The 20,620-nt window shown below is 40.2% G+C and overlaps 1 protein-coding gene across 1 annotated transcript in view; it reads right to left on the bottom strand.

Annotated features, from left to right (window-relative positions):
- Positions 1-453: 453 nt before the first annotated feature.
- SPTLC3 (serine palmitoyltransferase long chain base subunit 3) overlaps positions 454-20,620 on the bottom strand; it is an 86,624-nt gene continuing 66,457 nt past the window's right edge. The window contains exons 8-12 of the mRNA XM_037405740.1: positions 19,790-20,009; positions 17,512-17,638; positions 4,672-4,807; positions 3,544-3,673; positions 454-1,179 (exon numbers count right to left, since the gene is read on the bottom strand). Coding sequence (XP_037261637.1) covers positions 1,066-1,179; positions 3,544-3,673; positions 4,672-4,807; positions 17,512-17,638; positions 19,790-20,009 — 727 coding nt within the window. The 3' untranslated portion in view covers positions 454-1,065. The remainder of the gene's footprint in view (positions 1,180-3,543; positions 3,674-4,671; positions 4,808-17,511; positions 17,639-19,789; positions 20,010-20,620) is intronic.

The raw sequence follows: 20,620 nt of genomic DNA, 5'->3' as shown, positions 1-20,620 counted from the left end.
TGTTATTAGGTGGATGACTTTAGCACATTTAGAAATGGCAGAGTTTTCAATTTAACAGGTGGCAGAACTGCTTATGGTATCCTGAACTTCACATTCTGTATAACTAACAACTTCAGCATTATGTACTTGTTAGTGAATTTATTAAGCCCATAAGGAGTTCAAGAAACTTAGGAATGGGCCCATAAATGTCATCTGTAGTTTGTGAACTGCAAGTATCTGACTGTTTTGATCAAGATTTTTACGGGAATGTTAAATGGTTATTAAAATTATTTACTACTGCTACACGAAAAGGGAGCAAGCCTGCTGAAGAACTTACGTTGTGGTAAGATGTGCTAGGCTGTAGGTCAAACGCATTAGCAGAAAAGCATTTCTGTTTATGTCTAAGCCCAAATTTTTGTACATTACAAAGCTTATAGTGTATTTAAGTAGCAGAGAAAGAGCCTGTGGGTTGGAGGAGGCATTTTCCCTTTCCATAATCTACTGTCAGAAATACATGATCTGGTCAGGCTACTTTTCTTGTTCTCAGCATTAGCCAATTTTTAACATTTTCTGTCCTTGGAGAAATGTGTGATAGGGCAACTCAGAGAAGCTACTTTCTGCTCATTCCTCTGTAGCAGTCCACGCCGATGTCTTGATATATGCTTTTCAACAGATAAAAGTCCATCTCACTGATGAAGCTCAGCTATATCACCATACTGCACTGGAATCCATTCCATTTTTAAACTTTATTATTTCAGTCACAATTAAGACTATCTGTAGCCTTTTCATAAAAAGGGGCCATAACAAAAGCTGTATGTTAGCAACTTGATCAATGGATGCATTCATTCTGCATCAAAAATACCGTAAGAAGGACAGATCTCCTGGGAGGCAAATCTGTATCAATATTTCAGTCTCTTGAATACAGAAATCTGATACAATAAAATGCAACACCTGAGCTTCCCCTCCTTTCAATTAACCAAGAAACAAAAATTGTCCTTAGAAGGAAAGAAATGCATTCATATTTTTTAGTTTTCAGGTTTTCCCCCCTTTCATAGCATCATAATGTTCTCTTCATGGGTGGAAAACTTAATCTTCAAGTTCAAGCCTAGTTTCTTCATACAGTTCGGGATGAGATGACTTGGAATACCGTGAATATTTCAGATGTAGAAAATCACCCAATTCATCCAGAGCATTCAAAACCTGTAAGACCATCATACTGTGTCAGTTCTCTGGGAAGAGAAATGAAGTTCTAGTAAACTCTACTTTACAGCAGAACAGGAAGATTATAAAAGCATCAATTAAAGAAAATGTAAAGGGCAAATGGGCATATTTTGTTTTCATTCTCCTGTAGTGAATGTTAATGGAGTCATAGATGTACAAAGCATCTACAAGAATAGAGTTCACTCTTTCAGTAGGTTAGAGCTTATTAGTAAGTATATTAAATGAGCACAGATGAAAAAGAAATGACCTTTTTCTAAAAGCACAGGGAGATAATAGTCCAGATAAAGTCATCTTTGCTTGTACAAAAAGTATGTGTAAGGCAATACTTCAATATTTCCCTGTAGAACCCAAAGGTTGGAGTTGCCACTGCATATTCTTAGATGAACTCAGCCCACAGTGCTGATCCAAGTCATCATAGTCTGAATAATGTAAGATATTTTTAGTGCATTCAATTATCTTCCTGTATTAATATCACAAGCATAATTAATAATGCATTAATATTGTAATGCAATTTGCTGAGCTGCGTCCCTATCTTTCAGTAGATTCAAAAAGTAGCCAGGGAACTCTATACCGTAAAGAAGCAGCTCGGTGTTTTGCATCATCTGATCCACATTCAAGAGCAGCCAACCTTTTGGCATCAAAGAAGGAAACAGCAATTTTGATTTTGAGCCTGTTTCTGTTAAGCCTATAAAACAAGCTCAAAACCAAAAAGAAGTAATTTAGTAATGGTTTATGCAGAGAGATAGCTTCAAGGTCATTAAGGAAGTTATTCTTGGGAGCTTGCCCTTTCATGGATCTTTCCTCTTTTTAGTTCCAGGCTGAGATTCAAATCAAGTTTTGCCAAAGGGAAAAGCTTTCGTTGTGCTTGTTACCTGTTGTTACCATGGGTTTAGGCATAGTCACAAAGTGTTTGTCCTAAAACACTTTCCACCTGCAAGTAATTAAACTCAGGGTATTTCCATTCCCCCATACTGTAAGGACACGTAAAGAATGCCACAAGTGCCACAGCAATGATCCCACTTTCAAAGGCACGTTCAAGAATGATGCCTGGGGAGTGTTTCAGACCTTCACTGCTATCAGGAAGCAGCAAGGAGTGAATATGCAACGATAGCCCAAAACTGTGATGGGCTTGATATTTGGGGGTGGGGGAAGAGGAAGAAAATTAAAGCAGCAACCTCAAGAGATTAGTCATCAGATCAACTTCACCACCTATTACTAGTTACATAAGCCAAAATCTACACAGTCAAACCGCAGAAGCTGACAATGACCAACACAAGTACGTAGCTATGCCTTCTTCTATGCAATATATCATCATGGTATTATACTTTGTTAATAAGTATTGCATCTTTAAGAGCAGCAGGAATTTTACAGTGCACACATGCAAGGCAGATTTTTTGATGTTTGGAGAGTGTCTACACAGGCATGGGAGCTGGTCAGCTGGGCACAGCTCTGGCCTCAAGCTTCACATGAATCTCAGAATGCAAAGAGTGAGCCAGGGGCTCTCTGCAAGCACAGGTGCCTGCCTGCATGAAGGAGTGGCATCTTTCACTCAAATGCCTTCCGTGTTCATGATGCTTTGGTTTGCCCATCATACGTGTGCAAAGAGGAAAAAGGAAGCCTGAAATTTACTGTTAAGCCTCTGTGTTTCATGCCTCTAAGTCAGCTTATTCTGAGAATGAAAGAACGTATATCAAGCCAGGCCAAAACCACCTTTGGCAAGAAAGGGAGATGGAAAATTTCAAAGAATTTATTTTAAACACATTTCTGACTGCATTGGAATGGAGGTTTATGATGGAAGTCTCAACATACTCTGAACAGTATTTCTGATATCAGAGAAAGATACGGAACTTGAGACAGGCCAGACAGCACCAATTAAACTTCATTAGGTTCAAACAGTTCCAAATACTGCTTGCAATTTCCACCTGTACCCCCAAGGCTGTCCCATATACTTCTGCAATTCAAGAAACACGTGGAAATATGGAATGAAAATAAGGGTAAGGGAATCTTGATTTTCAATTATTTTCATATCGTTTCAGGTTTCCTACTCTGATAGTTTTGACCTAGCATTTAACTTTTGTCTTGCTGTGCTCTTCATGTAGCTCTTTATTAGTGATGACGGATTTGTTCACTATTAGAAATAGAAGAACATAACAAGTTAACTGTCCTGTAATCTATTTTAAAAAATAAAATATATAAGGCTAAATTGCCTTTAAAGATCAAGTGACAAGGCCAGAAAAACAAATGTAAAAATGAATTATTGAGATTCAAAGTAACACACAGAGAGCTTCTCCTAACCTCCTTTGCATCTGAAGTTAATTTCAGCGGCACATCTGCTGTGCTTACCGTGTTTAACATCTCCCGTGTATGTGCAGCTGATACACAAAACCGAGCCCTGGATTCTGTGATAGGAGTAGCTGGAAACCCAACCACAACCACCCCGATATTTTTTTCTAACATGCGTCTTGCAAAAGCCCTAAGGAGAGAAGAAGAAGAAAAAAACCAAAAGCAAATTATCTTCAATAAACCGACCACAGAGAGAAAACATTCAAGTATAATAAAACAATGGGTAAAATCCTGTCTTCAATTGAAGTGGATGGTAATATTCCCATTGAATTCAATAACAGCCAGAATTTTACCAGTAGGACTGAGATTCTTTGCTGCTTAACAGCTCGTGAAGCCAAGTGTGTGTCAAATACTAGAAGTGTGATGGCAGAGAGCACTGTAGAACAGACAGGATTCATTGATGTCAGTGAAAGGCTCTGAGTGCAAATCAAATCGTGTGGGCATTCACAGTCCCTAAGCATGAAGAGGTTGGGCTTTTGGAAGGTGTAAGAGCTGAGTTCCTGCACAACAACAGGAATAAAACAATCTACCTGATGGTGTCTTTGTGCTCACAATTACTCTGCCAGTTTAAGAACCTTTTGTGTGGTATGTACTAGACCTAGAGCATACCGACAGCCTAAGCCACTTGCAAATATTCCCTTACAGCACAACCCTTACATTATGCTGTTACCGACTTTTGGTCTGCATGTCCGAGTCAGTGCACAAGTGCTGCTTGATAGGTACCAAATGGTAAAAAATGCAAAGACTGTTCAAAGGTCAGATGGGGGAAAATAACATCCATCCAAAAAAATTCATACATCAAAGGCAATACGTCTCTTGTAATGATTACAAATTAAAAAAAACCCCAAACAATCCAACAAATTCAAAATGGTGTCAAAAAAGTATTATTCCAGAGCAAATTAAAAAGGATAAGAGAAATTTTAAAACTTCTGAATACTGAAACAGCTCAAAATCAATCCTAGGGCCAAATCTAAAATAGAACATAATTAAGTGATGAATTCACCTAACAGCATATGTTTCTCCCAAGAAGCATCTAACACACATAATTAGATTTTTCGGAGTGTATACCAAACAACCTATGAACTTGACCAGTGTTTGTTTTGACAACAAGGTTTTTTTGGTACTTACCCTATCTTACCAGGCATATAAAGGAGTAAAGGAACAACAGGAGAATCATCATTGCCATAAATGATGAAACCCATTTCATGCAGTCTTCGTCTGAAGTATCTTGTGTTTTTCCCCAGCTGGCGCACTCTTTGGAGTCCTGAAATGAGTCAGTCAGGAGAACAGTCAGTGCAAAGATCATAACTGGAATCTAGTAACAGGCAAGAAACAGCTGTGGGTAACAGTTAAGAAGTTTAGCTGAAACACGTATGTTGCTGTCTGAATCAGAAAAAAACCATGGAAAGAGCTAAATGCAATGACATTGATTATTATGGCATTGTAGGAGAGGTAACTGCTATTGCTGTACTTGTGAGGTGCTTCCCCACCGGCAGAACCAGTATGCCTGCAGGGGATAGGCAGGTGACCAATTCCCTTTGCTGTATTGCATTGAATAAAGCCTACTAAATGACACACACTATAGAGAAGTAGTTATATGCTTCTGTGGATACAATACATGTAGTGTGTGTTCCTCCTCAACATAATTCACTCTAAAGGGAAACAATCAATGTCTACAGATGTTGATACAGATGTCAGTATATGCATATCTTTTCTCATTTACAGTATTACATAGGGGTCCTCATATTTTAGTTGGTTCTGTGCATACACTTTTTTTTTTTTTTAATTCTGTGACTGTAATAAAGCTTAAAGGAGAAAATACCGAATTTTGGGTCAGCTCATACTGATGCTTTTGCTGCAACTTTTTAGACAGAGGAAAAGCATCCAATGGTTACCAACATTCAGCATAACTCCAGTTACTCTAACACGTATCTACAGATGTAATCCCTTGCTGACTTCTGCTCAGTTTCTCTGTACTCTTATCTTGCTATTATTATCTCAATATCATCATCTGACAAGAGACTAGTCATTCAAGACTTTCAGACACAAGTTTTGTTCTCTGCATTGTCCCTGGCCTCATTCAGTCATGAATCCACTGATGTGTCCCCCAGCAAAACTGACAGGAGGGTTGAAAACAATTATATTTAACGAAGGAAAAAGGCAAAAACCAGCAGAGAAAAGATGTGCTTGAAAAGTCATCTCAGTCTTTTCTTTTGCAGTGTCACCAAGGAGGTGGTTTCTGACAAGTGCAGTTTCTTCCCCACCCATTGCATACAAAAGGGAAGAGCCATACTCAGCATTACTGTAGGCAGGAGATAGAGTATGTCCATTCCCTACTCCACCTGCATTGTATTTCATCAGAGAGCTGATATATGCACTGCTCTTCCAATGCTGGAAGGTGCTGACAGGGATGGTGCCACCTACCCCATACCCACATGCTGCTCTTTCCCACCAGTACCAGTCCTAGGTTCACCTAGCCACACAATGAATCAAGTCAGGTCTGTCATCTGCCTGACCCCGCCAGAAAGAAAACTGCCAAACCAATGTCAAACAGATGGATTCTCTAAACCTAATCGCTGTGCAGCTGCTTGTGCCTGCCCAGCAGAGGTGGTGGGAACATGTGGTAAGGCTGGGATTTAGCAGGACACATCTCAGCTACGCTCTTAACTTTCATTTTCCTGCCGTTCATCAGCCCATACTTTCAATATCACTTACATTATGTCACCAGACATGAACACTGAAGCCTTCAGTACAACTCATTTCCTCTTTTTCCCTTTGCTTTTAAGGTGCCTTTGCACAGATGTATTACGTTTTCACTCTCCATTTATTTTTTCATTTTACTTTACTTTTCATTCGCTTCATTCTTCATTTACTGCTTTCTGCTGTCAGCCTCCTCTGACTGGATGCCTGTTTCCTAATTTCCCATCTTCCTCCTTGTAACCACAGTGGTCAGTTAGGCAGTTGTAACTGCTACCTACCACCTTCAGCAGATTTGTCCTCAGACCGCATTCTGCCCCACCACCTGCTGTGGCTTTTCTTCCTATTCCCTCTTGACTAAGATGGGGATTACCACACCTACACAAACCTCTTTTCCATTAATCATTTCTGAGTGCACGTAGGTTTGAACAAGATCTACGGCTTCATCTGTTCTGTATCTTCCCAAATCAAGGTTCTGTCAATGTTCTGACTGGGAAATTTATAGGGAAACTGGGACTTGCTTCACAGTGATCAGTGTTTTGCTGAACAAATTAAAAGATCTCATAAAACCAGTGTATTTGTAACTTCATGCACAAAACTGCCCACACAGACAACCTGTTAGTTACAGTTTCAGTCATTCAGTTTAAAGCATTCAGTGGAAGAGATCTGCTGGGTTAGAAAGGGCCACAAATAGTTTAACCATCTCTCCAATGCTGCTAAAACAAAAACAGCTGTGCCAGAGCAAGGAAAACAAATGAAACACAAAAGCATCCTACTACAAAGCTTTCCAGTCACTAATAAAAACAATAGTCTGTGGTATTTCCAAAAATATTTTTGGTGTAGTAGATCTCAAAGAACCAGGAGGAAATATTGAGGAGGAGGAGAAATGGGGGCAGGGGAGATGGCAAGGAAAGGGAGTTAGAGAAGAACTGCAGGATAATGTGTCTGAAGTCTAAGAGAGTTTTTCCCTTGTTAGAATTTGTCAAGATGTTATTAGCACCTCCTGAATGCCCAATTACAAGGAGGGTGGAGGAGTAACCTGAACTGGGGTCTCAAAACCACTGCTGCTTCTTGCTATCTCAGCAGCCTCTGAACTACTTTCCAAACTCTCAGTCTACAGCATTTGAAACTACTAGATTTTCAATTAGGGAAAGTTTTCACAAATGCAGATGTTCTTGGCGAGTGCAGTCTAAGACTCACTGCCTTCTCCTTTCTATTCAGCTGTTTACCACAAAGCTGGAAACAAAGTGTCAGCCATGCAGGATTCCAGGCCCTTTGCTGTTTATCAAACCATACGCGCATGGCCCCAGTTATCAGTTTGTCCCTACTTATTTTAGGTACTGGAAATTTGGACTCCAAAGCAAGAGGGGAATCCAGTGAAGGAAACATCAGAGCTGAAAGGGAGTTTCAGGCAACCCCCTAAAAGTCAAACACCTCTTCCTTTTCCAATCTTCCCTCACTAAATCTATATCCTCAACCAGTTTGTGATGGGATGGATCCCCTTTGGAGACTCCCTATGAGGCTCATTTCAAGCCAGCCAGTGCTGATGCAAAAGAGCCACTTTAATGTTTTAGCAACAACCCAGAATAGTAATTTCATTTGCAGGGATGTATTAAAGAGCCAAATAAAAGATCAGAGCTCTCACATATATCTGGAGAGAAAAAAAGCACATTAGGAGACGATTGCTACAACACTGCATTTGTGGGTGGGTGCCTGGGAGGAACCTTTTTCTTTACCAAATGTCAACACTTTCCTTTCTCATGTTAAGTTTTGTGGTCAAAGACTACTTGCACACATCATATACACACCCATCTTATATGCTGTCCTGATAAAAGCAATAAAAAAACCTTGAAGTTTGTAACTGTATTTCAATGCTTTTTCGTTCCTTTATGGGACCCTCCGATGTCAGATAAGGAGGCAGATCTGAGCAAAATGTTTATTTTGGTCTCATTGGCCCAGTTTTTCCCCCATGCTGTAGATTAAATCAGTATAAGAGTGATGAGTTCAGTTTAGAATTAGATCTTAGTCTAAATTCACTGGGGTATGTTTAACTAAAGGCACTGCATTTAAAAACTATTTTCTTTGATTCTTGAAGCTGTGATCTTGCATCCTTTATTTTTATGGGGTCAAAATCTGCCGAGTCAGACCCTTGAGCTAAAATGATATAGCTGCTTATATTTGACTGTAAGAATTTACCTGTAGGCAGTAATTAGAGAATCAGGTCCTTAAACATTAAATATATTCGTTCAAAAATTCTTAATTTGCAAAAACTTTGAGGATTTACAGTCTATGCAAATAGCTTACAGCACACATGCAGGATATCCAGTTATATTCTATAAAACATGTGAACCACAACATAGCATATGTTCAGAGAAAACAGCCTGGACAGGGAAAACTGACCTTTAGCTAATTAAAACTAAGCCCACTAATGCTCCGGAGTTTTCAGCTAAGGTTAAGCATGACCTCATATTAAGAGCTGTACATGTTTTTATGAGCTGAATTAAGAAGGAATAGAAAGAGGGAAGACCAAATGAATGATCAAGGATTCTAAATTTTGCAAGTTATTTTCACACTGCTTGGAGCATAGCCCATGATTATTCCAGCCTATACCCGAATTTTGTTGAAATACAGTATTAATTACCTGAATGGTACAACAAAAACAGATTTACTGCATCTGCAGTCCACCTACTGCTGGCAAATTTAGCATTTACATTCATTGCACTGCTTTAAAAGTATTCGGTTTAATGCAAAGTTCTAAGGTGTTTGCAAGTCTGGGGAAAATGCTGATTATATTTTTATTTCACATGCATTATTGCATATTGCCGTTTTTAGCTCCTTAATTTCTGCAGCCTTTTAGAAGGCTTTATAGCTCTAAATTAATATGGTTTAGTGTAAGGAAAAATACAAAGAGAAGGCAAGAGAGGGAGAAATGATAAAAGATAGTGGCTTGCTCATAATTTCTTTGAAGCAACAAGCTTTTTAAGGGAGCCACTTGGAGTAAAATTTGGTAGATATTTTGTCACATGCCAGCCTATGGCTTGAGACCTGCTTTCAGTGAGGAGCTGCTCTGGAGTTGGACAGCAGGAAGGCATCCTGACTACACATCTGAGGGCCTGATCTCAGGCCCGTGCTACCTGGCACAGCTCCACGCACTTCAATAGAGCTCTGCTATTTATGCCAGCTGGGGACCTTATCCTGGCAGTGAAAGAGGTAGTAAACCTATCAGCTCTCTGAAACAAAAGTTTGTTTTCCTCTTCCAGAGATGTCTGCTTTTCACTCCTGCAAGATTTTAATAAGCAGAGAAGCTGGCTGTGTTCAATTCCTGCACAAACATTCTACCTTTGAACTCTTCCTGTAGGCTTGTACCCTTGGAAATTCTGACTCAGTATATTGAAAACAGGAATAAGCAACCTGTAGCCTTTCATAATCAAGATCTCAGGTGTATTTTAATTGAAGGAGAGCTATTTTTCCTGAACCCATTCCAGGAAAGATAATTCCACGCCATACTTTTTTTTGGCATGCTGTGGACTCTTCAAGGCACAAATCCACCTGCTTTAATCTTCTCCAGCTGTTGTTTCATGGAGTCTTTCTAGATAACTAGTTACACAATCAAACTTTTACATACTGGTGTCAGTGTGTCTCTTCAATCTGTGTCCCTTGGATGGAGAACTCCCTTCCCTGCCCTGCTCTACTAACTAGATAGTAAAAAGCAAACTTTCATAGGCTGAAAAAAATTTGGAAAACAATAGCTCTTCCCCTCTAAACTGTTGCAGATGGACAGATTTTCTTTTTTTTCTCTGGTTCCATTGTAAGAGTAACACACATGTACCTCCATGTGCATTAAATCACAAATAGAATGCTATAAAACTGGGGTGCCTAAAGGAAATATGTTCTCAGATAAAAAATCTTTATAGAAAAATAACTTTGCTATGAATTGGGGAGAAGTGAAGACATTTTCTTCTACAATCTAATGCCAACTAGAAACCTAGTAATTTCAACTTAATTCGGCTGCTAAATAAGCCCTTAAGGACTTCTTTAGTCAGTCCAATTTTAACTGTGAACTGCTGAAACGCTTTCCAGAGCAGATTAAGGGAAGAAAAAGTCACAATTTCAGCTGAAGCAGAAAGGAGAAAGATTGTACAGATTCTGTCGTTTTTACCTTATTTCTCAAATGAGTCAGCTGTGCCTACCCAGCACCTTCATTCAGATATATAATGTAAGCATTCAGTGTCCTGCACAAAAGTGGGGACAGAGCAGCCAGCCTTGGCTGAGCCTTATTTACTCCCAGCACAGGTGATTAATCACAAAGCACGTCAGTCCCCCTGCTGAAAGCCAGCCAGTGCACAACACGCTCCATCTGTATCACATTAGGTGTTTCTGAAATGCCAGTGATCTAAACGCTGTTAGAAAAGGCACTTCTCTCCTTTGTGCTTCTCAGGCTGATAACAGTGCTGGATTCCTTGGGCATGGGCAAGCAGCATCTGGAACAGAGGAGGGATCCTCACGCTCTGTCCCAGCAGCAAAGGCACCCTTAAAAGGCGACTGTGCCCTGGAGCTGCGTGTTGCTGTCCCTGGGGCTACGAGTCACATCCAAGTATGATCACATCCCTCCTCTGCCTGCAGTTAATACTGATTTGAGAATACAGGGGACACCTATCCATGGGTGGAGTCTGCTGGAGGACTGCAGCACTGATTTAAATTTGAATATGGAGAAAGTGACTTCAAACGAGGTAGAATTTGCTCAAGCCTCAGAGCTCTTGCAAATCACTGTGAACACTACTACTCCAAAGCCCCTGCTCGTTCAGATCAACTGACCTTTCATGGGTACATTTGGCTTCTTTTAGGAGGTGGACCATGTAGCAGGTGGCTCCACTGGACAGTGCTGCTCACTCATTTTGGGTAAAGATAGCAGAATTTAGCTCTGTTTCATCATCCACTGCTAAGAGAGCATCTGTGGTGTTCAGCTTAGACGAGTAATAATCACAACGACATAGTGTCATCATTAGCATCTTCACTGTCATAGTGACTCGGAGCCCTGGTCATGGAGCCAATGCTTGCAAAAAGGAATAAATTTGCTTATGCGCTTTAAATGTAAGTGCACGGTTATAGGGAATATTAACTTAAAATTAAGCCAGGGTTCAAGCATTCTACTTGATGAGGACCCAAGAGAAGCAAACATCTCAGAATGAAGCAGCAAAATGAGAATTTGAGAGGGAACAGTAAAAAGATATATTTTAGTATTACTGATTCTGCAAGCTGTTTTGAGCAGGTTCAAGGGCTTCGTCACCAAGTAGCTTGAGGTATTAAAGCTTACAGCTGCACTTTCATGATCAGTTCAGTGTGGCACAGATTTTCCTAGCTGCAAAAGGGATTGCTCCTTTCAGCTCCAGCTGCGCAAGTGCTGGCACTGTAGCCATATGGTAGATTGGCTCAGCAAACCGGTTTGGCTGTAGGCTAACCATTTGTGGGAGGGCTGGTTATTTTTCAGCTGGATCAGTTCTCTGATTCAGTTCATTGCATGACTGCATGAACACTAATGCTGGTGTTAGGAAAAGGGGCATGAATAAGGGGATAGGCATGGGGGAAAGGAAAAAAGGACAGCAAGACTGCCCTTCCTTGCGCCAGCGCTGGTTTATGGCAGGTTGTAGTGATGTTAAACTAAGGTTTTTGAATTTACAGAGGACCCTGACAGGCAAAGCTAATATTTTCAAAGGATCGCTGAGCACAGGTAACAGTGGAAAATGCTGGAAACTGAGCATTTTAAGAAGCTGGTCGTCCAGTTATACAAAAATCTAAGGCAGACAGAAACGTTTTAAAAAGGAACCTTTAAAAACAGATCTTTTTAATGCCAAGCCCAAACAGAAAGTGTTCTGTTGCTTCTCACAATCTGAATGAGCTCAAACGCAAGAACGCAGTCTACCTAAAACAAAGATGAAAGTCTGCCTAAAACAAAGATGAAAACTAGTAGTTGCAAAAAGACAATCAGTAAAAATGACAGCATAAATTAACATTTTAAAGAAACATTTTCTATCTAAACAGCCTTAGGAATTATCTTTTAACATAACAATGGCAGTAGATTCCCGAGGATAGGGTTTTAAATTTTTCAGCATCCCATAAAAACTTACGAAAAATACCTGTTGCTGTTGGTGAATTGTTGTTTGCCATGCATTAAACAGAAAAAAATGATGCCTTTGCAATGCTGTGATTTGTTTTTTACACCACTATAATATATTATTAGTTATCAAGAAAATTACTTTAGATTTTTTAGCAGTCTTAACCCCGTCTGCCTAGTAGTTCTATTTTTTACCTGTCATATTTAAGTGTAAAAATATGCTTTTAGCATTGTCAGGCAGAAAAGGAAAAAGAAAGGTCTGAGGTCACAGCTGGAGGGGCTGTGTTGCATGCAAGTATGTGTACTTGAAAATCTGTGCAGGGTCCAAACACTGAGTCAACTACAGTCTTATCATGGGGATAAAACCACTAAGGCAGCTGCTGAGTTTCCTGAGGTATCTCCAGTGGTGTAATGAGAAGCTATGAGGAGAACATATAAAGAATATCTATATTATGAATTATAAAGAGTAAAGGCCATGGGAACTTCTGCTTCTCCTATCTTCTAATAAATGAGGAGAGACACATTTGAGATGAAAAGGCCACAAAGGCTTAAGAGGGATAAAATGATATTTTTTTTTAATAGAGTCTATGAACTGAACCGTGGAACTTGCTGCCTTATGACATTACTAAAGGAAATACAGCTGCCAGAAGTTCATACACTTTTGAACAACTCTATTATAGGCACTATGATAGTATCTATGACATTATGGTACCAAGAATGAATGCGCCTTGTTCTACAAGCCATCAATTTTCAGAGTTGTGTGAAACATGGCATTGAAAAACATCAAGCCTCGAACTCAACTAAAAACCTGATTTCACATAAAAATGGAAATACATTTGCAATTTTGCTTGTCAATTTCTGACTCTTCCGTCAGTCCCTCAAGAAACAAAGGACTCTGTCATAGTGACCCCAATGTACTCCTCCTTCCCAGGCAGGAACAACTGTGCATATCAGTTTTGAGGGAACTACTACTATCTTCTCCTAATTCAGCATTTCTTGTGCTTCATTTTCTCAAGTCACTGTGGGCTGAGGGTTGGCTGCAGGCTCTGCAGTATCCTCCCAGTCACGTTGTCATGACATTAGTGTCTCACAGCTATCACAAATATTAATATGGGACATACCCATCCATTTATAGATGGTTTCTCTGGGAGTTACTATGTCTTCTCTGTATCTTTTCACTTATGTCGGTGCAAGGCTTTTAAAATGAGAACTTGCCCATCCAAACTGGAGTCTCCTACTGCAAAGGAAGGTAAACAGACATCTTGCTAGCCTACCTCCACAACAGTTTGTTGGCCAGACAAGGCAAAGGAGTGTTTGAGGTACCAGCACCAGTTTGGAGGGTTCTGTGTTTGCTATAGTTTCGTGCAGACACATTTGTCCCTCCTCCTCTCCTTTCCCATACTAGGCCCTTTTTGTTCACTGCCTTTCCAGCCCATCTCCTCAGCACCTCATTTTATCCTGGTCTCCATCCTTATCCCTACGTGCTATCTGTTCCATGTTGTGCCTCCTTTGCTTGTCAGTCTCTCCTCTCTTTAATCTTCCTGCTTCACCTCCCTAAGTGCCTCACAGTGCAGGATGGATGCAGGTGCTCAGGCCCATCCCAGTCGTCTGTTCAGGCTTCAGATGAGGCAAATTCTTTTCAAGCCCCCCCAGCTGAGCTGGAAGTTGCTTCCTCACTCAGTGGATCTTGGCATTTGTCTGTGTTCTAAGTAGAGATTTTTTAGAGATTTGCAACATCCCAAAATTCAGATGGTATTCCACAGACATGGCAAAATTTATAAACTTGGCTATCAAAATCAAAATCTTCATCCCAAAGCCTGGAGAAACTGAAGTTCTTCAGGACAAAAAGGATTTTCTAAAATCTGGGTTTTTTTCCCCTTTTTTGTTTTTCCTAGATTATCAAACCCCCATATGTATGTCTAGCCTTCTCCTGAGGAAGGACTGAACCTTTTTGTTGATATGAAAAAATTGTAGCCTGAAACAGACACCTGCTGTAGAATATTTCCAGCTAAACAGTTTACGTTTCATAGAATTATTTTTAAAGTGCTAACCTGTTCCTTCCTTGTAATGAAGCTGCTGTGCCCCCTATGTCCATAAACATCTATTCATATCCTGCAGTCATGTGTCTGGTATACCAACCCTGTCCTGGAAATGCACTTCCTTTCCAAACGACCATATTCTTACTAATTGAAAAGAAGGGAAGAAAATGTGGGAGATCAATCGGCTGGATATACACCAGGATAAATGCAAGCAGTATTGCTGCCTTTTGGGCCTCTGGCAGCACCACTATATAATTCCACCTATGTTACTCTTTTCTAGATCAGCTGCTTAACAAATCAGTGGAGAATAGCAAGAAATTGAAAGGAATGTAAAAGCTTGATAGCTGGGAAAAATCAGAAGAAGATGGCTTGAAGTGCTAAAAAATATAAAGAGTTTTCAGAGCAGCAATTTAAATTATCAAATCAGCCTTCTTTCTCTTAGATTTCTATTAATCTACCGAGGCATCAGTCATGAAGTTCAGATGTAAGAACATGCTGGATTAACACATTTGCCATCCCATTATTTCATACTCTTTTCAAGAAGTACCCTCCAGTTAACATGGAACTTTCTAGCAAACTCTAATTACACTCTTTCCCAAAACATTCCCAGTATTTTTTGCAAGGCTCCCTCCCCCACAGAAATGCTCGCTAGAGGACAAACCATCAGTGGACATCTCCTTATAAAGGATTCCTCAAATCATCCTGTGGGAAGAGAATGCCATTTGAAATAAATTACAAAATAAACTCCTTTTATCGATTCAACAGGTTTCCAGAGAACAAAGGTTCCATACCACCCTGTGGCAACTCTGGCTCACTTAAAACTTCTCTGCCAGGTATCTCTGCTACACAGTGGCTCATGCTCTCACAAGGACGGCTCACATGCAGGATTCACCATTTTCTATGATAGCAGACCAAAAAAAAAAAACCTCAACCAAAGCCACTGTTGCACTTAGAAACAAAAATATCTAAGAAAAGACAGTGCTTTCTCCCTTCTGTTCCCCCCTCTTTTCTAAGCCACCACCTTCCTCTCTCTGATGCCAAAGCAGCATTGTAGTATAGTCCAGCATAACATTTTTTCCTGTGTTTTGGGTTGTGGGTTTTTTTGTAGTCCACAAGACAGCCTAATGAAGGGAGGCCCACATGAAAGAAAAACCAATAGACTAAAATAATGAGTCTGGCTCAGAAGGACAAGAAGCATTTTTACACATCATAGCCAGTTTGCTAGCCTTTGTGCAATACTTTAAGTTGAGATATATGATTTATTTATTTGTTTTTCTATTCTTTTGCATTTCAGATTACAAGACACATTTGAAAAAAAATGACACAATTCTAATTTATTTCATAAAGGATTTACAGAAGACTTAATAAGCACTTATTTTGTGCAGAAGTACAAACATTGTGTCATTAAGCAACCACTGCTTCTGGAAGAGAAAATACTGCAAACTCTTAGCCCTAAGACAGTCAGACACACGCATCTTAAAAGACCGTCTTGAACCAAATTCTCCTATTAGCCGGCACTGAACTGCGTGCAGAATCACGCTAGCTGAAGAGCACTTTTAAAAGGCTTTGAAGGTTTGGAAACGCTCTGCATGTTTAATACTTTACACGCGGCATCTAGGGGAGCCTGGTAGGCAGCCCTGGGGACGCTCGGTGTAAGGCCGCCCTCTGACGGCAAGCGCTTCCCCCGGCCCGCGCAGGGAGCCCCCGGCAGCGCGGGCGGCACCTGGTCCCCAACGTCAGGGAAACGTCACAGCTGGTCCCTTCCACGGAACAGCACGTAGGCATCTGCACACGCAACCTCGACCTTTCGAATTTCAAGCTGGAAACAGTTGTTACGCTCTGACTTCTCTGCCAAAACGACAAAAGCATCGTTTCCTCACTGTCTACACGTCGCACTGGAGTTCTGCTGCGCGTTGTTACTGCACTCAGCAGTTTGGCGCTAGGACCAGATTCTCTGTCCCTCCTTTTGTACACTGGGGTCTTGTAAATTCTGGCCTCATTGAAGGGCTGCAATAAACGTCTTAACAGCCTCGTGCCTATCACGGTTTGAAACTGCCCTCTAGGGCACTGCAAAGAATAGTGCAGAGCACTATCTTACCTGCTCTCATACGTTCTTTTTCCTTTCCGTTCCCACCTAACCCTGGTCCTATCTATCAGGGAGGACTAGTAAAGAATTGCTCCATTAGTCCTACACAAGGTAGGAGAAAACAGCACAGCACAGTGCTGCTGGACCAGTATAAAAGAGATTGCAATTCAGAGCAGAGCCTGTATCTTTAGGTTCATGTTGCAAAATAATATGATTCTTAGGCATTCCTGACAAACAATATACAAATTCAAAACCCACCAGCTTTCCTCTGAGTTTAGATTTAAGACCTAGAACACTGGATACATATCAGTACTACTTTGAGACAGTAACAGATAGATAGGTCACACGATTGTTTTGTTGCTTGCTGCATAGAAAGCATGTTAAATGGAGGAATGAATGGTAGCTGCATCTGAAACTTGAGGAATTTATATTCCTAATATACCTAAATAAACTTATTTTTTTCATACAGATACCCAGTAGTCAATTCTTTTGGCACAAAGTGTACTTCAAAACTAGCTTCAGGACAGCATAATCAATGCCTGAGAAAGATAGGAATTATCACAATCATCTTCTCACACCATTATTTAACATACAATACCTGTTTTGAAATTCTGCACCATGCTTGAGTTGCTTGCCATTTTGAAGGTTCACACTTACAAAGAAGTTAAACTGACAGCATCTAGCCCATAAACAAAGGCATGTTGTTACGAACCCCTCCTACAAAGTCAGAAAATCTACTCAAGGGCAATTCACATACTCCTAATTTGTTGCTGTAAATCAGATTGGGCTGGCAACCATAGATCCAGAATTCCAGAATGTTTCCATCCCCGCTGCACGGGAATGAGTGTGGAAAAATAAATAGAGTTGATAGGACTTATAAGCATGATGATTTTTATATTAATTTTACAGTAAGAATTATTTCCTTTGTGTTACGTTACCATACTATTTTGCTGCTGGATGACATTTTGCATGTGCCTGTAAACAGTAGATGGTCTGGTAGTAATTGAAATAAGTGGTTAAAGAAGGTGGCTTACCTTGTGTTGTCCCGTCTAGTCCCATGAGACATTTCATTGCCCTGATGATTTGCTCTGCTACAGGTGGACACATAGATGTGGCGTACACAGCACTGTGAGAATGAGTTCGTAAAAAGTCCACAAGGTCCTTACACAAGCAAAACAAAGCATGAATGAGCTTTGAGCTTGCCAAACAGCAGATTTCCCTCTTAACTACTGCAGGAGTGAGAACACGCAAAAGGAAGATGATGTTGCACCAGTTATTGGTTTGCTTTCTTGGCTGCTACTGTTAATACATGGCCTGAAGAAACATCAGGCAGGTGCAAACACTTTACCGTTTAAGTGGGGCAATTACAGCTGAAACAGAAGTCTGGAACAGAATAATATTTACTTCTGCGCTAAGATCTATTATAAAGGAGCCAAAATAATTTAAAGACCAATGAACAGCTGAACTTAAAATACTGTCGGTTCCTCTCTGTGAATGAAACAAAGCCTACATGACATCAGTGTAGTTTCTCTGCCACAAGACCTAATGCAGGAAAAGCAAGCTTATTGCAATCTGTTTTTGGCTATTTAGCGTATAAGTTTCTTCCATCTGATACTTTCCATCAGTGCGGCAGGGGCAGTCATGTTAGAGCCGGTATAGTTGCTTTAACATTTCCTTGTGTAACTAAGAGCACAATCTGCATTGATGCACTGTTGGCACGTGTAAAGCACCAATAACTCTCCTGAATCCAAGGATACTGTTGGAATTTGGCCCTTGATTGAGATCATCATTGTTATGACAGCTGATACCTCCCACTGCAAAGTATCAGAGTAACAGTTACCAACTAAAAGCTAAGCGCATGTTAGTGAGAAAGGGGTGCGGCCTGCTTGAAAACTGGCTTTGATAAAAAATACCACCAGAAAAAAAAAGCCAAAAAGAGTAACACAAATTATTGCCAAAAAAGCTGTATGAGTCTATGCTCCAGTGTTCTAGTCTAGTAACTTCAACGCTAAGGATAAAGATTACCTAACCTTATACAGGTTATGCATTGCTATAATGCAATTGTAATCCTAAGGGTTTGATTGAATAGCTGAGAAGGCTTCTGTGCTCTAACTGACACAGAATAAAAATGCCACGGTGAACTTTTGGCTACAGAAATGAATGTAGGTATGCTAGGTGTGTTGGGTGGGCAGCTGCCACCAAGGCCCTGAGACAAAATTTAGTGATACATGCAGCGAGGAAAAGAGTGACCCACTTTCATTTCAGAAGACTTCCAAGGATTAGGTAATGAATTAGTTCAGAGTGCTTTTCACAGGTCTAGGCTTACTATAATTTCTAGTACATTAGCCACATTGTCTTTGATAAGAGTTAAACCTTCAGATACAAATTCAGGAAGCAAAGGAAACAAAAAAAAAATGATTCTTGATGTATTATGATAGCCTGCTTTAAGATCTCCAGGGGCAAAACCAAAAAAGACAGTAAGAAATATACACTTTATACTTTCTTATAGCCCTTTTATTCTACTCAAGTGCTACCCTTATTAATGTTATCCTGACAGCAACCATACGGGCTGTCTAACCAGACTTCCTACTCATTCAACAAACTACTTCAGAAATACATTCAGCAGGATATGAAAAGGGTAAATAAACAGCAACCACTTGATATCTCTGTCAAGCAGCAAAACGGATGACATTTCACAATGGAGATGATTATGCTTTCTCTTCTTCTACACCCCCAGTTAAAGCAAGCTCAGCTCTACTTTTTGTTGACATCTGTTGTTGGCAAGAGGTTGTTTTGTTAATAGACATAGAGCAACCAAGGACATGGATTTTACTATTGCAAAAGGCCCTGAGTAACCCTCTTTCTTCATCCTCCTAAAAATGCAACTATGAAAATTCACAGCTGCTTAGGAATTTTATTATCAGTGGACGAAACTGTGGCTTTAATCTCTCAATATTGCTCCACACACTGTTTACAAATGTGAAATAAAGTAATGAGCAATCTGCATGCAAATTAATGTAGTGAAGTATGTTTAGCCAACCACAACGTGTCTAAACATTTCCAAGACAAACAACAATCATCAGGGTGGCACAGAAATACCCAAAACAAGCAAATTACATAATATGAACATGAGACAAAAATAAGAAAGTCTGACTGTTTGATGTGCATTTGGGATCCAGACATAAATGGTACTAACTTTGGAATAGTGCTCCTGTGAAGCAGTCAATGCAATAAGATAATTAAATATATAACATATTAACATAATAGGAAGGTACTCCCCACCATGTTAAAACATTTGTGTTTTTCTTTTACCTTTCTGCCAGCTATGTATCCTCCAGCTGCGCCAAAGCTCTTTGTGAATGTTCCCATTAACACGTCAACATCATCAGGACTCATACCGAAGTACTCCACAACTCCTCGGCCCGTTGCTCCCACTGCACCAATGCTGTGAGCTTCGTCCAAGTAGAGGTAGGCTTTGTATTTCTTCTTCAAGGAGACTATCTCTGGCAGACGCACAATGGATCCTTCCATGCTGCAGATAGAGAGAATCATGGATGAACAGCAAATCCTGTACTCTCTTTAAGATACTGCCAGAAAACATAGTCATTAATTGCTTTATTCCATGAAAGATCTTCTGGAACCTCGATTTGTATTTACAGTTCAAAGAAAAATTGCAACCCTTTCCCACCCGTAGGTGAATATAAAACAGTCAAACAGTTCTAGCCTTCAAACAATCCAAACCAGTCAAAAGTCTTTGAACATTTAAAAATTTTCAACACGCCAGAAAAGGAAGGAAAGGTATAAAGCAAGACGGAGATACCCAAAGCAGCACATTGCAATTTACTACAAAACGAATATTGTAATGAATTCTAAGGAATTTCTATAATTCAGTCTGGTCCCTGCTTACTTCATTGTCAGCTACTGTGGCAACAATTGGAGGTAACAGCTCTACAGTTACGGGCGCAGAGGAGCTCGGTCTGACATGCACAGGAGATGGGCCCCATGAAACTCACAGATGGTGCTGTGCATAACTCTAAGCAGCCCCAGTCTTCAGAGCGGACAGAATTGGTGATTAGAAAAGGGAGCTTAAATCCACTCTTGCCAATAGTTGCTCCTAACATGTACTTCTTGGGAAACGTAGCC

This window comes from Falco rusticolus, chromosome 12 (assembly GCF_015220075.1).
Source record: "Falco rusticolus isolate bFalRus1 chromosome 12, bFalRus1.pri, whole genome shotgun sequence".
Lineage (NCBI taxonomy): Eukaryota > Metazoa > Chordata > Aves > Falconiformes > Falconidae > Falco > Falco rusticolus.
This window is presented reverse-complemented; position numbering and strand designations above follow the sequence as displayed.